The following is a 22,242-nucleotide window of genomic DNA, read 5'->3' on the forward strand; positions in this document are numbered from 1 at the left end:
CAGAATACAGTACATAGTCTAGATAGAGGAGTAGAATACAGTACATAGTCTAGATAGAGGAGTAGAATACAGTACATAGTCTAGTTAGAGGAGCAGCAGAATACAGTACATAGTCTAGATAGAGGAGCAGAATACAGTACATAGTCTAGATAGAGGAGTAGAATACAGTACATAGTCTAGATAGAGGAGTAGAATACAGTACATAGTCTAGATAGAGGAGTAGAATACAGTACATAGTCTAGTTATAGGAGTAGAATACAGTACATAGTCTAGATAGAGGAGCAGAATACAGTACATAGTCTAGATAGAGGAGTAGAATACAGTACATAGTCTAGATAGAGGAGCAGAACAGGAGTCGAATACAGTACATAGTCTAGATAGAGGAGTAGAATACAGTACATAGTCTAGATAGAAGAGTAGAATACAGTACATAGTCTAGTTAGGGGAGTAGAATACAGTACATAGTCTAGTTAGTGGAGTAGAATACAGTACATAGCCTAGATAGAGGAGCAGCATACAGTACATAGTCTAGTTAGAGGAGTAGAATACAGTACATAGGCAGTATAATTGTTTGAAACCTTGAGACATTTAACTTCAGTTCAATTAATAATCAGTCTAGCTTCGAGGTAGCCTGGCCAATATCCATCCGTAGAAACTTAGAGACCGTTGTTATATACAGACTTCCTCATAGTATTATTTCTCACCAGCATTTCATATCAACTTTCTTTCATTGTCCAGAAGCCAAAGGCACAATCCTGGTCATATTATCAACACATCCTGGTCATATTATCAACCCATCCTGGTCGTATTATCAACCAATCCTGGTTATATTATCAACCCATCGTGGTTAAATTATCAACCCATCCTGGTCATATTATCAACCCATCCTGGTTGCATTATCAACCAATCCTGGTCGCATTATCAACCCATCCTGGTCTTATTATCAACCCATCCTGGTCGTATTATCAACCCATCCTGGTTATATTATCAACCCATTCTGGTCATATTATCAACCCATCCTGGTTATATTATCAACCCATCCTGGTTATAGTATCAACCCATCCTGGTCATATTATCAACCCATATTATCAACCCATCCTGGTTATAGTATCAACCCATCCTGGTTATATTATCAACCCATATTATCAACCAATCCTGGTTATAGTATCAACCCATCCTGGTTATATTATCAACCCATCCTGGTCCCATTATCAACCCATATTATCAACCCATCCTGGTTATATTATCAACCCATCCTGGTCATATTGTCAACCCATCCTGGTTATATTATCAACCCATCCTGGTCATATTATCAACCCATCCTGGTTATATTATCAACCCATCCTGGTTATAGTATCAACCCATCCTGGTCATATTATCAACCCATATTATCAACCCATCCTGGTTATAGTATCAACCCATCCTGGTTATATTATCAACCCATATTATCAACCCATCCTGGTTATAGTATCAACCCATCCTGGTTATATTATCAACCCATCCTGGTCCCATTATCAACCCATATTATCAACCCATCCTGGTTATATTATCAACCCATCCTGGTCATATTGTCAACCCATCCTGGTTATAGTATCAACCCATCCTGGTTATATTATCAACCCATATTATCAACCCATCCTGGTCATATTATCAACCCATCCTGGTCATATTATCAACCCATCCTGGTCATATTATCAACCCATCCTGGTTATAGTATCAACCCATCCTGGTCGTATTATCAACCCATCCTGGTTATATTATCAACACATCCTGGTTATATTATCAACCCATCCTGGTCATATTATCAACCCAACCTGGTCGCATTATCAACCCATATTATCAACCCATCCTGGTTATATTATCAACCCATCCTGGTTATATTATCATCCATATTATCAAACCATCCTGGTTATATTATCAACCCATCCTGGTCATATTATCAACCCATCCTGGCCATATTATCAACCCATCCTGGTCATATTATCAACCCATCCTGGTCATATTATCAACCCATCCTGGTCATATTATCAACCCATCCTGGTCATATTATCAACCCACCCTGGTTATATTATCAACCCATCCTGGTCATATTATCAACCCATCCTGGTTATATTATCAACACATCCTGGTTATATTATAAACCCATATTATCAACCCATCCTGGTCGTATTATCAACCCATCCTGGTTATATTATCAACTCATCCTGGTTATATTATCAACCATTCCTGGTTATATTATCAACCCATCCTGGTCGTGTTATCAACCCATCCTGGTTATATTATCAACCCATCCTGGTCATATTATCAACCCATCCTGGTCATAGTATCAACCCATATGATCAACCCATCCTGGTCATATGATCAAACCATCCTGGTCATAGTATCAACCCATATTATCAGCCCATCCTGGTCATATTATCAACCCATCCTTGTTATAGTATCAACCCATCTTGGTCATATTATCAACCCATCCTGGTCATATTATCAACCCATCCTGGTCATATTATCAACCCATCCTGGTTATATTATCAACCCATCCTGGTCATATTATCAACCCATCCTGGTAATATTATCAACCCATCCTGGTCATAGTATCAATCCATATTATCAACCCATCCTGGTTATATTATCAACCCATCCTGGTCATAGTATCAACCCATATTATCAGCCCATCCTGGTCATATTATCAACCCATCCTGGATATATTATCAACCCATCCTGGTCATAGTATCAACCCATATTATCAACCCATCCTGGTCGTATTATCAACCCATCCCGGTCCTGTTATCAGCCAATCCTGGTAATATTATCAACCCATCCTGGTAATATTATCAACCCATCCTGGTCGTATTATAAACCCATCCTGGTCATATTATCAACAAATCCTGGTTATAGTATCAACCCATCCTGGTCAAAATATCAACCCATCCTGGTCGTATTATCAACCCTAAGCATTTGAATGGCCTGTTAGCAGCTAGTAACCTAAGCATTTGGCTGGCCTGTTAGCAGCTAGTAACCTACGCATTTGGCTGGCCTATTAGCAGCTAGTAACCTAAGCATTTGGCTGGCCTGTTAGCAGCTAGTAACCTACGCATTTGGCTGGCCTATTAGCAGCTAGTAACCTCAGCGTTTGGCACCACCAGCTCCGTCTCTCATATCTCCCATTTCTCTTCCTCTCTGTATCGACTCAGTTTTCCAGAATCACTGGAGGACGTGCCGGACTACCCTCTGTTCATCTCCATCGGTGATTGGCTGGACTCCATCAAGATGAGCCAATACAAGAACCAGTTCCTGGCAGCAGGGTTCACCACCCTGGACTCTGTCTCCACCATGAGTATAGAGTGAGTGGATCAGGAGATACCGGCTGCTTCCCAAATAGCAGCCTATTCCCTGTTTTCTGACCAGAGATTATCAATACAACTTCAATCTACTGTGTATTATTGAGTTCATCTTATTTTTACAATACAAAGCACCCGCATACAAACTAACCTCACCAACATCCACAACATCCCCCTGCCCTGCCCAGCCCCTCACCAACATCACCCTGCCCAGCCCCTCACCAACATCCCCCTGTCCAGCCCCTCACCAACATCCCCCTGCCCAGCCCCTCACCAACATCACCCTGCCCAGCCCCTCACCAACATCCCCCTGTCCAGCCCCTCACCAACATCCACAACATAACCCTGCCCAGCCCCTCACCAACATCCACAACATCACCCTGCCAAGACCCTCACCAACATCCACAACATCACCCTGCCCAGACCCTCACCAACATCCACAATATTACCCTGCCCAGACCCTCACCAACATCACCCTGCTCAGCCCCTCACCAACATCCACAACATCACCCTGCCCAGACCCTCACCAACATCCACAACATCACCCTGCCCAGACCCTCACCAACATCCACAATATTACCCTGCCCAGACCCTCACCAACATCACCCTGCTCAGCCCCTCACCAACATCCACAACATCACCCTGCTCAGCCCCTCACCAACATCCACAACATCACCCTGCCCAGCCCCTCACCAACATCTATGACATTTCAAATGTTGTACCCAGACGGAGATAATCAATATGCTTTTTATAGTTACATCTTTAGGGTAAGATAACCAAAAGTGGACACACTCTAATCAGTTTCTAGAGCTTAATTTCCCAGATTTTGTAGACTAGTTTAATAGTGCTTAAAACCTTCATCTTCATCAAATGATCCATTTAAGATACCAACTCAAAACCTACGTACGTCTACGAATGGGTGGTTTAAATTGTATCTAATTTTATTCTCAGCATTACTTTATCAAATCTCTAGTAACTGATTATACACACAGACAATTTATAATAATTTCAAATAATTCACAGAATCCATATAAAACGTAAGAAATCTTAGGTAATCACACAGAACTTTAAGGATCACCCACACAGGATTGGTCAGATGTTCACACAGAACTTTAAGGATCACCCACACAGGATTGGTCAGATGTTCACACAGAACTTTAAGGATCACCCACACAGGATTGGTCAGATGTTCACACAGAACTTTAAGGATCACCCACACAGGATTGGTCAGATGTTCACACAGAACTTTAAGGATTCAACCCACACAGGATTGGTCAGATGTTCACACAGAACTTTAAGGATTCAACCCACACAGGATTGGTCAGATGTTCACACAGAACTTTAAGGATCACCCACACAGGATTGGTCAGATGTTCACACAGAACTTTAAGGATTCAACCCACACAGGATTGGTCAGATGTTCACACAGAACTTCAGAACATCCTTGAAAGGTTACTCACACAGAGTCAACCTACCCCGCTCACACAGAACGGTCCGACAACTATTACCTAGTGATCCCATAACAAAATACTCACACAGAGTAACCCAGGGCATACCTGGCTAGCACATTTAAAATAATTGGAATTCACCACTTCTGAGGGTCACTTAGACAATCACACAGACACACAGAGTGAGGTCCTTCTTCCAATAGGGCTTCACCAAGTACCATGTTTCACACAGAACACACAGTCCCCTGGCCCCTCACCCCTACAGACCGCACCAATCCACACTGTGATCAATTCAGTGTCAGGACAGCTCTTGGTCACTCGCAACCGGACAGTGGCAGAGTATCTTTTGAGTCCACAAACTCCCAGATTACTCTCCTCTGACTCGGCCCTGCTTACGCCGCCAAGGTGCCTTCCTTACAAAGGAATTCACGCTCAGAGTATACGTAACAGGCATATTTAAACAACTCGACTTCAAATCTGTGTGTGGTTCGCTCACCTTTTTCTTAAGAAAAACTCAGTTCGAGATGTGGTATCCACTCGGCTTGCTTCCTCTCAGATCAAAGGTTGGTCCATCTGCTTCGTTCCCGAAGTGTGGTTTCCCTAAGATCCCGAGTTTGAGGGATCCCTCGTGCACAATTTATTTACCTAGATCGTCAGGAACGGTCACCGAGTGAAGATTCATTATCCCTTCCTCGTTGCCAAATGTCGTGGAAATTTCCTGTATTACCAAATCATGAGAGAGCAAACCACACACAAGTCAGAGTTATCATAAAGTCCATCTTTAATTATATGAGCTTCACCATAGCCCTGTTTGACTCTCAGATCAATTCAGTGTCTATAGATGAATTTTCTGAGAGTGCTTACACATTGGCAACTGAGATCCTTTATAGCAAAGACACATAGCCAGACAGCATTGGCTATAAATTATCGTTCAGTTTGGTCTCCTAAACTAAGTTCCTATCTCGTTCTTGGTACCACTTAGGACTAAAAACATTACCTCATCCAATGGCATATATCAAATACACCCCCTCCTGGACAAGATCACAGAGAGACAGTGAGCCTCTCAGGTCATATATACTAAATCAAGATAAGGGCAACCTCAGAGAGGACATGTAATAGTTAGACACATTCCCATAAGAAGACAGGCCTAACCTCTCCCCAATGGGAAAAGGAACTTTTCCCACATAAACATACTTGTGAAAATGAATAAAACATCTTATTTATAAATGTTACCTAAAGGATTCTGATTCTGCTACCACACGCGTTTAGGAACCAAACTTCAGTTATTAAGTTAATCTAACTGATGTACTATATCTCCTCGAAACAGTTAACCTAACTCATATAGTGTCTGTATCCTCTCTAAACAGTTAACCTAACTCATATAGTGTCTGTATCCTCTCTAAACAGTTAACCTAACTCATATAGTGTCTGTATCTCCTCGAAACAGTTAACCTAACTCATATAGTGTCTGTATCCTCTCTAAACAGTTAACCTAACTCATATAGTGTCTGTATCTCCTCTAAACAGTTAACCTAACTCATATAGTGTCTGTATCTCCTCTAAACAGTTAACCTAACTCATATAGTGTCTGTATCCTCTCTAAACAGTTAACCTAACTCATATAGTGTCTGTATCCTCTCTAAACAGTTAACCTAACTCATATAGTGTCTGTATCCTCTCTAAACAGTTAACCTAACTCATATAGTGTCTGTATCTCCTCTAAACAGTTAACCTAACTCATATAGTGTCTGTATCTCCTCTAAACAGTTAACCTAACTCATATAGTGTCTGTATCTCCTCTAAACAGTTAACCTAACTCATATAGTGTCTGTATCTCCTCTAAACAGTTAACCTAACTCATATAGTGTCTGTATCTCCTCTAAACAGTTAACCTAACTCATATAGTGTCTGTATCTCCTCTAAACAGTTAACCTAACTCATGTAGTGTCTGTATCTCCTCTAAACAGTTAACCTAACTCATATAGTGTCTGTATCTCCTCTAAACAGTTAACCTAACTCATATAGTGTCTGTATCTCCTCTAAACAGTTAGCCTAACTCATATAGTGTCTGTATCTCCTCTAAACAGTTAACCTAACTCATATAGTGTCTGTATCTCCTCTGAACAGTTAAGTAAACCTAACTCATATAGTGTCTGTATCTCCTCTAAACAGTTAACCTAACTCATATAGTGTCTGTATCTCCTCTGAACAGTTAAGTTAACCTAACTCATATAGTGTCTGTATCCTAAACAGTTAACCTAACTCATATAGTGTCTGTATCTCCTCTTAACAGTTAACCTAACTCATATAGTGTCTGTATCTCCTCTAAACAGTTAACCTAACTCATATAGTGTCTGTATCCTCTCTAAACAGTTAACCTAACTCATATAGTGTCTGTATCTCCTCTAAACAGTTAACCTAACTCATATAGTGTCTGTATCTCCTCTAAACAGTTAACCTAACTCATATAGTGTCTGTATCCTCTCTAAACAGTTAACCTAACTCATATAGTGTCTGTATCTCCTCTAAACAGTTAACCTAACTCATATAGTGTCTGTATCTCCTCTAAACAGTTAACCTAACTCATATAGTGTCTGTATCTCCTCTAAACAGTTAACCTAACTCATATAGTGTCTGTATCTCCTCTAAACAGTTAACCTAACTCATATAGTGTCTGTATCCTCTCTAAACAGTTAACCTAACTCATATAGTGTCTGTATCTCCTCTAAACAGTTAACCTAACTCATATAGTGTCTGTATCTCCTCTAAACAGTTAACCTAACTCATATAGTGTCTGTATCTCCTCTAAACAGTTAACCTAACTCATATAGTGTCTGTATCCTCTCTAAACAGTTAACCTAACTCATATAGTGTCTGTATCTCCTCTTAACAGTTAACCTAACTCATATAGTGTCTGTATCTCCTCTGAACAGTTAAGTAAACCTAACTCATATAGTGTCTGTATCTCCTCTAAACAGTTAACCTAACTCATATAGTGTCTGTATCTCCTCTGAACAGTTAAGTTAACCTAACTCATATAGTGTCTGTATCCTAAACAGTTAACCTAACTCATATAGTGTCTGTATCTCCTCTTAACAGTTAACCTAACTCATATCGTGTCTGTATCTCCTCTAAACAGTTAACCTAACTCATATAGTGTCTGTATCCTCTCTAAACAGTTAACCTAACTCATATAGTGTCTGTATCTCCTCTAAACAGTTAACCTAACTCATATAGTGTCTGTATCTCCTCTAAACAGTTAACCTAACTCATATAGTGTCTGTATCCTCTCTAAACAGTTAACCTAACTCATATAGTGTCTGTATCTCCTCTAAACAGTTAACCTAACTCATATAGTGTCTGTATCCTCTCTAAACAGTTAACCTAACTCATATAGTGTCTGTATCTCCTCTAAACGGTTAACCTAACTCATATAGTGTCTGTATCTCCTCTAAACAGTTAACCTAACTCATATAGTGTCTGTATCTCCTCTAAACAGTTAACCTAACTCATATAGTGTCTGTATCTCCTCTAAACAGTTAACCTAACTCATATAGTGTCTGTATCTCCTCTTAACAGTTAACCTAACTCATATCGTGTCTGTATCTCCTCTAAACAGTTAACCTAACTCATATAGTGTCTGTATCCTCTCTAAACAGTTAACCTAACTCATATAGTGTCTGTATCTCCTCTAAACAGTTAACCTAACTCATATAGTGTCTGTATCTCCTCTAAACAGTTAACCTAACTCATATAGTGTCTGTATCCTCTCTAAACAGTTAACCTAACTCATATAGTGTCTGTATCTCCTCTAAACAGTTAACCTAACTCATATAGTGTCTGTATCCTCTCTAAACAGTTAACCTAACTCATATAGTGTCTGTATCTCCTCTAAACAGTTAACCTAACTCATATAGTGTCTGTATCTCCTCTAAACAGTTAACCTAACTCATATAGTGTCTGTATCCTCTCTAAACAGTTAACCTAACTCATATAGTGTCTGTATCTCCTCTAAACAGTTAACCTACCTCATATAGTGTCTGTATCTCCTCTAAACAGTTAACCTAACTCATATAGTGTCTGTATCCTCTCTAAACAGTTAACCTAACTCATATAGTGTATGTATCTCCTCTAAACAGTTAACCTAACTCATATAGTGTCTGTATCTCCTCTAAACAGTTAACCTACCTCATATAGTGTCTGTATCTCCTCTAAACAGTTAACCTAACTCATATAGTGTCTGTGTCTCCTCTAAACAGTTAACCTAACTCATATAGTGTCTGTATCTCCTCTAAACAGTTAACCTACCTCATATAGTGTCTGTATCCTCTCTAAACAGTTAACCTAACTCATATAGTGTCTGTATCTCCTCTAAACGGTTAACCTAACTCATATAGTGTCTGTATCTCCTCTAAACAGTTAACCTAACTCATATAGTGTCTGTATCTCCTCTAAACAGTTAAGTTAACCTAACTCATATAGTGTCTGTATCTCCTCTAAACAGTTAGCCTAACTCATATAGTGTCTGTATCTCCTCTAAACAGTTAACCTAACTCATATAGTGTCTGTATCTCCTCTGAACAGTTAAGTAAACCTAACTCATATAGTGTCTGTATCTCCTCTAAACAGTTAACCTAACTCATATAGTGTCTGTATCTCCTCTGAACAGTTAAGTTAACCTAACTCATATAGTGTCTGTATCCTAAACAGTTAACCTAACTCATATAGTGTCTGTATCTCCTCTTAACAGTTAACCTAACTCATATAGTGTCTGTATCTCCTCTAAACAGTTAACCTAACTCATATAGTGTCTGTATCCTCTCTAAACAGTTAACCTAACTCATATAGTGTCTGTATCTCCTCTAAACAGTTAACCTAACTCATATAGTGTCTGTATCTCCTCTAAACAGTTAACCTAACTCATATAGTGTCTGTATCCTCTCTAAACAGTTAACCTAACTCATATAGTGTCTGTATCTCCTCTAAACAGTTAACCTAACTCATATAGTGTCTGTATCTCCTCTAAACAGTTAACCTAACTCATATAGTGTCTGTATCTCCTCTAAACAGTTAACCTAACTCATATAGTGTCTGTATCTCCTCTAAACAGTTAACCTAACTCATATAGTGTCTGTATCCTCTCTAAACAGTTAACCTAACTCATATAGTGTCTGTATCTCCTCTAAACAGTTAACCTAACTCATATAGTGTCTGTATCTCCTCTAAACAGTTAACCTAACTCATATAGTGTCTGTATCTCCTCTAAACAGTTAACCTAACTCATATAGTGTCTGTATCCTCTCTAAACAGTTAACCTAACTCATATAGTGTCTGTATCTCCTCTTAACAGTTAACCTAACTCATATAGTGTCTGTATCTCCTCTGAACAGTTAAGTAAACCTAACTCATATAGTGTCTGTATCTCCTCTAAACAGTTAACCTAACTCATATAGTGTCTGTATCTCCTCTGAACAGTTAAGTTAACCTAACTCATATAGTGTCTGTATCCTAAACAGTTAACCTAACTCATATAGTGTCTGTATCTCCTCTAAACAGTTAACCTACCTCATATAGTGTCTGTATCCTCTCTAAACAGTTAACCTAACTCATATAGTGTCTGTATCTCCTCTAAACGGTTAACCTAACTCATATAGTGTCTGTATCTCCTCTAAACAGTTAACCTAACTCATATAGTGTCTGTATCTCCTCTAAACAGTTAAGTTAACCTAACTCATATAGTGTCTGTATCTCCTCTAAACAGTTAACCTAACTCATATAGTGTCTGTATCCTAAACAGTTAACCTAACTCATATAGTGTCTGTATCCTAAACAGTTAACCTAACTCATATAGTGTCTGTATCTCCTCTAAACAGTTAACCTAACTCATATAGTGTCTGTATCTCCTCTAAACAGTTAACCTAACTCATATAGTGTCTGTATCTCCTCTAAACAGTTAGCCTAACTCATATACTGTCTGTATCCTCTCTAAACAGTTAAGTTAACCTAACTCATATAGTGTCTGTATCTCCTCTAAACAGTTAACCTAACTCATATAGTGTCTGTATCTCCTCTAAACAGTTAACCTAACTCATATAATGTCTGTATCCTCTCTAAACAGTTAACCTAACTCATATAGTGTCTGTATCTCCTCTAAACAGTTAACCTAACTCATATAGTGTCTGTATCTCCTCTAAACAGTTAACCTAACTCATATAGTGGCTGTATCCTAAACAGTTAACCTAACTCATATAGTGTCTGTATCCTAAACAGTTAACCTAACTCATATAGTGTCTGTATCTCCTCTAAACAGTTAACCTAACTCATATAGTGTCTGTATCTCCTCTAAACAGTTAACCTAACTCATATAGTGTCTGTATCTCCTCTAAACAGTTAACCTAACTCATATAGTGGCTGTATCCTAAACAGTTAACCTAACTCATATAGTGTCTGTATCCTAAACAGTTAACCTAACTCATATAGTGTCTGTATCTCCTCTAAACAGTTAACCTAACTCATATAGTGTCTGTACCTCCTCTAAACAGTTAACCTAACTCATATAGTGTCTGTATCTCCTCTAAACAGTTAACCTAACTCATATAGTGTCTGTATCTCCTCTAAACAGTTAACCTAACTCATATAATGTCTGTATCCTCTCTAAACAGTTAACCTAACTCATATAGTGTCTGTATCTCCTCTAAACAGTTAACCTAACTCATATAGTGTCTGTATCTCCTCTAAACAGTTAACCTAACTCATATAGTGTCTGTATCCTAAACAGTTAACCTAACTCATATAGTGTCTGTATCCTCTCTAAACAGTTAACCTAACTCATATAGTGTCTGTATCTCTTGTCCTCAGGGACATCAGGCGTATCGGTGTGTCTCTGATTGGCCACCAGAGGAGGATAGTGAGCAGCATTCAGAGTCTCCGTCTACAGTTCCTCACCGTCCAACACAACGGCTTCCACATCTAAACCAACCCTCAAAACGCTAGGACTGCACAGACAGACAGACAGGCCTGGGTGTGTTCATTCGGCACCGAACGGAAAAGAAAACAAACTGAAAACAGAGAGCGATTAGCTGAACTCATTCAATAAGAAACGCTTGTTTCTAAAATTCTAGTTCTCTCGGCGGACTGGTGAACTGTTACCCGTGGACTACAGTAGTTTTTACCAAGGAGGCTTCTGTCCCTGATCCAGAAGACTTGAGATGGAGGTAGTTTCAGCCCACGTCCTGAACAGCACCCTTTTCCCTTCATGGTGCACCGTTTAGGACAGACACGCGCAGTACGAAGCACATGGAGAGACAAGTGCACTGATGGGTCTTCCTCCAATCAGGTGGACGGAGACGGACTGAAACAGGACTCTCCGTTTAGGACAGACACGCGCAGTACGAAGCACATGGAGAGACAAGTGCACTGATGGGTCTTCCTCCAATCAGGTGGACGGAGACAGACTGAAACAGGACTCTCCGTTTAGAGACCACTACTTTTGACAAAAAAATGGGATGATTAAATGTGTCTTATTTATTTCAGATGTTTTGTTTCCTTGTTCAATTATCAAGCAGCAGATTCTGACCAATAGGAAGAGAAAGGACAATGTGGAGGAGATTCTGACCAATAGGAAAATAAAGGACAATGTGAAGGAGATTCTGACCAACTGGAAGAGAAAGGACAATGTGGAGGAGATTCTGACCAATAGGAAAATAAAGGACAATGTGGAGGAGATTCTGACCAATAGGAAGAGAAAGGACAATGTGGAGGTGATTCTGAACCAACTGGAAGAGAAAGGACAATGTGGAGGAGATTTTGGAGCAAAGAGAAGACAAATGAATGTCATCTGATTTTATAAATGTATAATCCATCATCAACCAGAATATGTGAAGTATTTGTGGAAAAGTCATGTTCAGTTTGATTAGACATCCTTGTTCAGTTTGATTAGACATCCTTGTTCAGTTTGATTAGACATCCTTGTTCAGTTTGATTAGACATCCTTGTTCAGTTTGATTAGACATCCTTGTTCAGTTTGATTAGACATCCTTGTTCAGTTTGAACAGACATCCTTGTTCAGTTTGATTAGACATCCTTGTTCAGTTTGATTAGACATCCTTGTTCAGTTTGATTAGACATCCTTGTTCAGTTTGAACAGACATCCTTGTTCAGTTTGAACAGATATCCTTGTTCAGTTTGATTAGACATCCTTGTTCAGTTTGAACAGACATCCTTGTTCAGTTTGATTAGACATCCTTGTTCAGTTTGAACAGAAATCCTTGTTCAGTTTGATTAGACATCCTTGTTCAGTTTGATTAGACATCCTTGTTCAGTTTGATTAGACATCCTTGTTCAGTTTGATTAGACATCCTTGTTCAGTTTGAACAGATATCCTTGTTCAGTTTGATTAGACATCCTTGTTCAGTTTGAACAGACATCCTTGTTCAGTTTGATTAGACATCCTTGTTCAGTTTGATTAGACATCCTTGTTCAGTTTGATTAGACATCCTTGTTCAGTTTGATTAGACATCCTTGTTCAGTTTGATTAGACATCCTTGTTCAGTTTGAACAGACATCCTTGTTCAGTTTGATTAGACATCCTTGTTCAGTTTGAACAGACATCCTTGTTCAGTTTGATTAGACATCCTTGTTCAGTTTGAACAGACATCCTTGTTCAGTTTGATTAGACATCCTTGTTCAGTTTGATTAGACATCCTTGTTCAGTTTGAACAGACATCCTTGTTCAGTTTGATTAGACATCCTTGTTCAGTTTGATTAGACATCCTTGTTCAGTTTGAACAGACATCCTTGTTCAGTTTGAACAGACATCCTTGTTCAGTTTGATTAGACATCCTTGTTCAGTTTGATTAGACATCCTTGTTCAGTTTGAACAGACATCCTTGTTCAGTTTGAACAGATATCCTTGTTCAGTTTGATTAGACATCCTTGTTCAGTTTGATTAGACATCCTTGTTCAGTTTGAACAGACATCCTTGTTCAGTTTGATTAGACATCCTTGTTCAGTTTGATTAGACATCCTTGTTCAGTTTGAACAGACATCCTTGTTCAGTTTGATTAGACATCCTTGTTCAGTTTGATTAGACATCCTTGTTCAGTTTGAACAGACATCCTTGTTCAGTTTGATTAGACATCCTTGTTCAGTTTGATTAGACATCCTTGTTCAGTTTGAACAGACATCCTTGTTCAGTTTGAACAGACATCCTTGTTCAGTTTGATTAGACATCCTTGTTCAGTTTGATTAGACATCCTTGTTCAGTTTGAACAGACATCCTTGTTCAGTTTGAACAGATATCCTTGTTCAGTTTGATTAGACATCCTTGTTCAGTTTGATTAGACATCCTTGTTCAGTTTGAACAGACATCCTTGTTCAGTTTGATTAGACATCCTTGTTCAGTTTGATTAGACATCCTTGTTCAGTTTGAACAGACATCCTTGTTCAGTTTGATTAGACATCCTTGTTCAGTTTGATTAGACATCCTTGTTCAGTTTGAACAGACATCCTTGTTCAGTTTGATTAGACATCCTTGTTCAGTTTGATTAGACATCCTTGTTCAGTTTGATTAGACATCCTTGTTCAGTTTGAACAGACATCCTTGTTCAGTTTGATTAGACATCCTCGTTCAGTTTGATTAGACATCCTTGTTCAGTTTGATTAGACATCCTTGTTCAGTTTGAACAGACATCCTTGTTCAGTTTGATTAGACATCCTTGTTCAGTTTTAACAGACATCCTTGTTCAGTTTGATTAGACATCCTTGTTCAGTTTGAACAGACATCCTTGTTCAGTTTGATTAGACATCCTTGTTCAGTTTGATTAGACATCCTTGTTCAGTTTGATTAGACATCCTTGTTCAGTTTGAACAGACATCCTTGTTCAGTTTGATTAGACATCCTTGTTCAGTTTGAACAGACATCCTTGTTCAGTTTGAACAGACATCCTTGTTCAGTTTGAACAGATCCTTGTTCAGTTTGATTAGACATCTTTGTTTAGTTTTGTTTCATCCACAATCTTCGTCTTTACTCAGCAATATGCAGTGTCCTTAGCTGACTGACTGACAGTCTGTTTCTGCTATGTCGTGCTTCGTCACTCATTGCCTTGTTTGGCTTGACAAGGACAGAGTAGTCAAGGGCATCAACAGATCTGGGACCAGGCTACAGTTTCCTCACTTATAGAACAAGGAGAAGAGTGCAACTCCACTCCACAACAAATCACGAACCGAAAACAACCTCAGACATGTACCATAAGAAATACTTTACTTTGACGGCAGTACAATCCATAGTGCTTGAGCATCTAGAGCATCTCCAGCCCTGTTCCTGGAGGTTTAAACTCCAGCCCTGTTCCTGGAGGTTTAAACTCCAGCCCTGTTCCTGGAGGTTTAAACTCCAGCCCTGTTCCTGGAGGTTTAAACTCCAGCCCTGTTCCTGGAGGTTTAAACTCCAGCCCTGTTCCTGGAGGTTTAAACTCCAGCCCTGTTCCTGGAGGTTTAAACTCCAGCCCTGTTCCTGGAGGTTTAAACTCCAGCCCTGTTCCTCGAGCGAGACCCTCCTGTAGGTTTTAACTCCAGCCCTGTTCCTGGAGAGAAACCCTCCTGTAGGTTTTAACTCCAACCCTGTTCCTGGAGAGAGACCCTCCTGGAGGTTTTAACTCCAACCCTGTTCCTGGAGAGAAACCCTCCTGTAGGTTTTAACTCCAACCCTGTTCCTGGAGAGAGACCCTCCTGGAGGTTTTAACTCCAACCCTGTTCCTGGAGAGAAACCCTCCTGTAGGTTTTAACTCCAATCCTGTTCCTGGAGAGAAACCCTCCTGGAGGTTCCTGTAGAACCCTGAATATTCTATATTTCCTGTCCTGTTGTTCTGGGTACTAATGTAGGTTGATGTATTGTGGACTAAAGGGCCTTTGGAAAGCATGATGGAACCATGGTAGGAGATACAACACTCCTATATGCACCCTGACAGGATGAATACACAGATACAACACTCCTATATGCACCCTGACAGGATAAATACACAGATACAACACTCCTATATGCACCCTGACAGGATAAATACACAGATACAACACTCCTATATGCACCCTGACAGGATGAATACACAGATACAACACTCCTATATGCACCCTGACAGGATGAATACACAGATACAACACTCCTATATGCACCCTGACAGGATAAATACACAGATACAACACTCCTATATGCACCCTGACAGGATAAATAGACTCAGACAACACATCAATATTCACCCTGACAGGATGAATAGACTCAGACAACACATCAATATTCACCCTGACAGGATGAATAGACTCAGACAACACATCAATATTCACCCTGACAGGATAAATAGACTCAGACAACACATCAATATTCACCCTGACAGGATGAATAGACTCAGACTGATACAACACATCAATATTCACCCTGACAGGATAAATAGACTCAGACTGATACAACACATCAATATTCACCCTGACAGGATGAATAGACTCAGACTGATACAACACATCAATATTCACCCTGACAGGATAAATAGACTCAGACTGATACAACACATCAATATTCACCCTGACAGGATGAATAGACTCAGACTGATACAACACATCAATATTCACCCTGACAGGATGAATAGACTCAGACTGATACAACACATCAATATTCACCCTGACAGGATAAATAGACTCAGACAACACATCAATATTCACCCTGACAGGATAAATAGACTCAGACAACACATCAATATTCACCCTGACAGGATGAATAGACTCAGACTGATACAACACATCAATATTCACCCTGACAGGATAAATAGACTCAGACAACACATCAATATTCACCCTGACAGGATGAATAGACTCAGACAACACATCAATATTCACCCTGACAGGATGAATAGACTCAGACTGATACAACACATCAATATTCACCCTGACAGGATGAATAGACTCAGACTGATACAACACATCAATATTCACCCTGACAGGATGAATAGACTCAGACAACACATCAATATTCACCCTGACAGGATGAATAGACTCAGACTGATACAACACATCAATATTCACCCTGACAGGATAAATAGACTCAGACAACACATCAATATTCACCCTGACAGGATGAATAGACTCAGACTGATACAACACATCAATATTCACCCTGACAGGATAAATAGACTCAGACATAACATCAATATTCACACTGAGAGGATGAATAGACTCAGACAGATACAACACATCAATATTCACACTGGCAGGTTATATATATTTCTTCCCCCCCCCCCCTTCTCAAGCAAGCACACACACATATACACACACACATACATACACACATACACCAATCAGCATCCTCATTCATCCCTGTTACTGGAGAGATCCCCACTTATTATCCTGACATTGTGAGCTCTCATGGGGTGGATCTGTGCAACAGGTGCTCAGGACGTTTTTTGGGGGGTCGACACCACTTCCTCCCAACCCAGCAATGCACTCTGGGATCTGTAGTAGCATACATATACATATTATGAATGCATTTATTTTCCCTCCTTCCAATGTTCAAATGTATTTTTGTATAATTTATTAAGGGACATTGTCCACCCTAACTGGTGATTAATAAAAGCCTTGTAGGCTGGGTGTTTGTAACATAATATGTAGGCTCCTGCTGAGGGGGATGTTGTTATATAGTATTGCCATCATTGTGACTCAACAATTAAAATATTCTTCCTATTGGTGTGGTCTATTATCATTATGTTGTAATACCCATGGTTGTCCAGTGGGTGGCGGACTTGAGTCAGATAACACAAAAAAAGTCTCTCCCCGTCGTCCTGACAACGCCGTGTAAACTCCCAGTGCTTTCTGAGGGACCAAAACAACACACACTGTTTGGCATGTTGTGACAAGAGAAATGACTGAAAACATCAACTTGTCATCGGGTTGACTGGTTATGACTGAGTTTCGAAAAACGTTTGATATTTGAAGAAGAAGAAAGAAAAAGAGTTAGAAGAATCGTACGTAAATATCTCTTACAGGTAAAGAGAAGATACATTGCACATAATGCTGCCGGAAGTAGATAGCTAACGTGTGATAGCTTAGCTATCGTTTCTTTTCAATGAGATTATAAGCACATCCCATTAAACCCAGTTTAGTCAACTCAAAGCTGGTCAAGCTACGTTTTAGTAAACTAGGTCCAAGGATGAAGGTTTAACTAAAATAGCTAGCTAGTCACGCTGCTAACTATCTAACCAGATGGCTAGCTAAGGTTAGTTTGCTAACGTATTAACAGCTAGCTATCCTAACATGTTACGCTAACTAGCTACATCAGAAAAAGGGGGGTATCAACTCCATTATCTTTCGTTGTTGCTGGCGCATTAGCTACGAATTAAAACGAGACCCTCAACTAGCCTTAAATGTGATGATCTAGAAGAATAAAACATATTGCTACGTGTGGCGCTTGTTGTAGCTATTGTAAATGCTAAGTCAGCCAGTTAGCTAGCTAGCGGCTAAACCCTCTTCTTCTTCTTCGTGTGTTTCCGGCAGACTAGACGCCGTGTTCCGTATTGTTGCCTTTTGCAGGTCAGAGTTGCGGATTGAACAGTTAGGTTAAAAGGGGGGGGGGAAATCATAAATTGCATCACCATCTAACCCTGCACCAGTGGAGGCTGCTGAGGGGAGAACTGCTCTTAATCAATGGCCGCAATAGAGTATAATAGATGGAATGGAGTGTAATAGATGGAATGGAGTGTAATAGATGGAATGGAGTGTAATAGATGGAATGGAGTGTAATAGATGGAATGGAGTGTAATAGATGGAATGGAGTGTAATAGATGGAATGGAGTGTAATAGATGGAATGGAGTGTAATAGATGGAATGGAGTGTAATAGGTGGAATGGAGTGTAATAGATGGAATGGAGTGTAATAGATGGAATAGAGTGTAATAGATGGAATGGAGTGTAATATATGGAATGGAGTGTAATAGATGGAATAGAGTGAATGGTATCACACCCATGAAAACCATGTTTCTGATACCATTCCATTTACTCCATTCCAGCCATTATTATGAACCGTTCTCCCCTCAGCAGCCTGCACTGTAGCCTAATGATTAGGCCCTACACCCCAGGTTGTAGACTAATGACTAGGCCCTACACCCCAGGTTGTAGCCTAATGATTAGGCCCTACACCCCAGGTTGTAGACTAATGATTAGGCCCTACACCCCAGGTTGTAGACTAATGATTAGGCCCTACACCCCAGGTTGTAGCCTAATGATTAGGCCCTACACCCCAGGTTGTAGACTAATGATTAGGCCCTACACCCCAGGTTGTAGACTAATGACTAGGCCCTACACCCCAGGTTGTAGACTAATGACTAGGCCCTACACCCCAGGTTGTAGACTAATGACTAGGCCCTACACCCCAGGTTGTAGACTAATGATTAGGCCCTACACCCCAGGTTGTTTAGACTAATGACTAGGCCCTACACCCCAGGTTGTAGACTAATGATTAGGCCCTACACCCCAGGTTGTAGACTAATGATTAGGCCCTACACCCCAGGTTGTAGACTAATGACTAGGCCCTACACCCCAGGTTGTAGACTAATGATTAGGCCCTACACCCCGGGTTGTAGACTAATGACTAGGCCCTACACCCCAGGTTGTAGACTAATGATTAGGCCCTACACCCCAGGTTGTTTAGACTAATGACTAGGCCCTACACCCCAGGTTGTAGACTAATGACTAGGCCCTACATCCCAGGTTGTAGACTAATGACTAGGCCCTACACCCCAGATTGTAGACTAATGACTAGGCCCTACACCCCGGGTTGTAGACTAATGACTAGGCCATACACCCCAGGTTGTAGACTAATGACTAGGCCCTACATCCCAGGTTGTAGACTAATGACTAGGCCCTACACCCCAGGTTGTAGACTAATGACTAGGCCCTACACCCCAGGTTGTAGACTAATGACTAGGCCCTACATCCCAGGTTGTAGACTAATGACTAGGCCCTACACCCCAGGTTGTAGACTAATGACTAGGCCCTACACCCCAGGTTGTAGACTAATGACTAGGCCCTACACCCCGGGTTGTAGACTAATGACTAGGCCCTACACCCCGGGTTGTAGACTAATGACTAGGCCCTACACCCCAGGTTGTAGACTAATGACTAGGCCCTACACCCCAGGTTTGTAGACTAATGATTAGGCCCTACACCCCAGGTTGTAGACTAATGACTAGGCCCTACACCCCAGGTTGTAGACTAATGACTAGGCCCTACACCCCAGGTTGTAGACTAATGACTAGGCCCTACACCCCGGGTTGTAGACTAATGACTAGGCCCTACACCCCAGGTTGTAGACTAATGACTAGGCCCTACACCCCGGGTTGTAGACTAATGACTAGGCCCTACACCCCAGGTTGTAGACTAATGACTAGGCCCTACACCCCAGGTTGTAGACTAATGACTAGGCCCTACACCCCAGGTTTGTAGACTAATGATTAGGCCCTACACCCCAGGTTGTAGACTAATGACTAGGCCCTACACCCCAGGTTGTAGACTAATGACTAGGCCCTACACCCCGGGTTGTAGACTAATGACTAGGCCCTACACCCCAGGTTGTAGACTAATGACTAGGCCCTACACCCCAGGTTGTAGACTAATGATTAGGCCCTACACCCCAGGTTGTAGACTAATGACTAGGCCATACACCCCAGGTTGTAGACTAATGACTAGGCCCTACACCCCAGGTTGTAGACTAATGACTAGGCCATACACCCCAGGTTGTAGACTAATGATTAGGCCCTACACCCCGGGTTGTAGACTAATGACTAGGCCATACACCCCAGGTTGTAGACTAATGACTAGGCCCTACACCCCAGGTTGTAGACTAATGACTAGGCCTTACATCCCGGGTTGTAGACTAATGACTAGGCCCTACACCCCAGGTTGTGGACTAATGACTAGGCCCTACACCCCAGGTTGTGGACTGATGACTAGGCCCTACACCCCAGGTTGTGGACTAATGACTAGGCCCTACACCCCAGGTTGTGGACTGATGACTAGGCCCTACACCCCAGGTTGTAGACTAATGATTAGGCCCTACACCCCAGGTTGTAGACTAATGATTAGGCCCTACATCCCAGGTTGTAGACTAATGACTAGGCCCTACACCCCAGGTTGTAGACTAATGACTAGGCCCTACATCCCAGGTTGTAGACTAATGACTAGGCCCTACACCCCAGGTTGTAGACTAATGACTAGGCCCTACACCCCAGGTTGTAGACTAATGACTAGGCCCTACACCCCAGGTTGTAGACTAATGACTAGGCCTTACATCCCAGGTTGTAGACTAATGACTAGGCCCTACATCCCAGGTTGTAGACTAATGACTAGGCCCTACACCCCAGGTTGTAGACTAATGACTAGGCCCTACACCCCAGGTTGTAGACTAATGACTAGGCCCTACATCCCGGGTTGTAGACTAATGACTAGGCCCTACACCCCAGGTTGTAGACTAATGACTAGGCCCTACACCCCAGGTTGTAGACTAATGATTAGGCCCTACACCCCAGGTTGTAGACTAATGATTAGGCCCTACACCCAAGGTTGTAGACTAATGATTAGGTCCTACACCCCAGGTTGTAGACTAATGACTAGGCCCTACACCCCAGGTTGTAGACTAATGACTAGGCCCTACACCCCAGGTTGTAGACTAATGACTAGGCCCTACACCCCAGGTTGTTTAGACTAATGACTAGGCCCTACACCCCAGGTTGTAGACTAATGATTAGGCCCTACACCCCAGGTTGTAGACTAATGATTAGGCCCTACACCCCAGGTTGTAGACTAATGACTAGGCCCTACACCCCAGGTTGTTTAGACTAATGATTAGGCCCTACACCCCAGGTTGTAGACTAATGATTAGGCCCTACACCCCAGGTTGTAGACTAATGACTAGGCCCTACACCCCAGGTTGTAGACTAATGATTAGGACCTACACCCCAGGTTGTAGACTAATGACTAGGCCCTACACCCCAGGTTGTTTAGACTAATGATTAGGCCCTACACCCCAGGTTGTAGACTAATGATTAGGCCCTACACCCCGGGTTGTAGACTAATGACTAGGCCCTACACCCCGGGTTGTAGACTAATGACTAGGCCCTATACCCCAGGTTGTAGACTAATGACTAGGCCCTACACCCCAGGTTGTAGACTAATGACTAGGCCCTACACCCCAGGTTGTAGACTAATGACTAGGCCCTACACCCCGGGTTGTGGACTAATGACTAGGCCCTACACCCCGGGTTGTAGACTAATGACTAGGCCCTACACCCCAGGTTGTAGACTAATGACTAGGCCCTACACCCCAGGTTGTTTAGACTAATGATTAGGCCCTACACCCCAGGTTGTAGACTAATGATTAGGCCCTACACCCCAGGTTGTAGACTAATGACTAGGCCCTACACCCCA

The 22,242-nt window shown here is 41.3% G+C and overlaps 1 protein-coding gene across 1 annotated transcript in view; it reads left to right on the forward strand.

Annotated features, from left to right (window-relative positions):
* The window catches only part of LOC118941052 (ephrin type-A receptor 6-like), a 154,506-nt gene extending 141,852 nt beyond the window's left edge, over positions 1-12,654 (forward strand). Inside the window, exons 19-20 of the mRNA XM_090206892.1 lie at positions 3,192-3,341; positions 11,645-12,654. Coding sequence (XP_090063018.1) covers positions 3,192-3,341; positions 11,645-11,759 — 265 coding nt within the window. The 3' untranslated portion in view covers positions 11,760-12,654. The remainder of the gene's footprint in view (positions 1-3,191; positions 3,342-11,644) is intronic.
* Positions 12,655-22,242: the final 9,588 nt, after the last annotated feature.

Source organism: Oncorhynchus mykiss, chromosome 18, assembly GCF_057628025.1.
Source record: "Oncorhynchus mykiss isolate SJ-2025 chromosome 18, ASM5762802v1, whole genome shotgun sequence".
Lineage (NCBI taxonomy): Eukaryota > Metazoa > Chordata > Actinopteri > Salmoniformes > Salmonidae > Oncorhynchus > Oncorhynchus mykiss.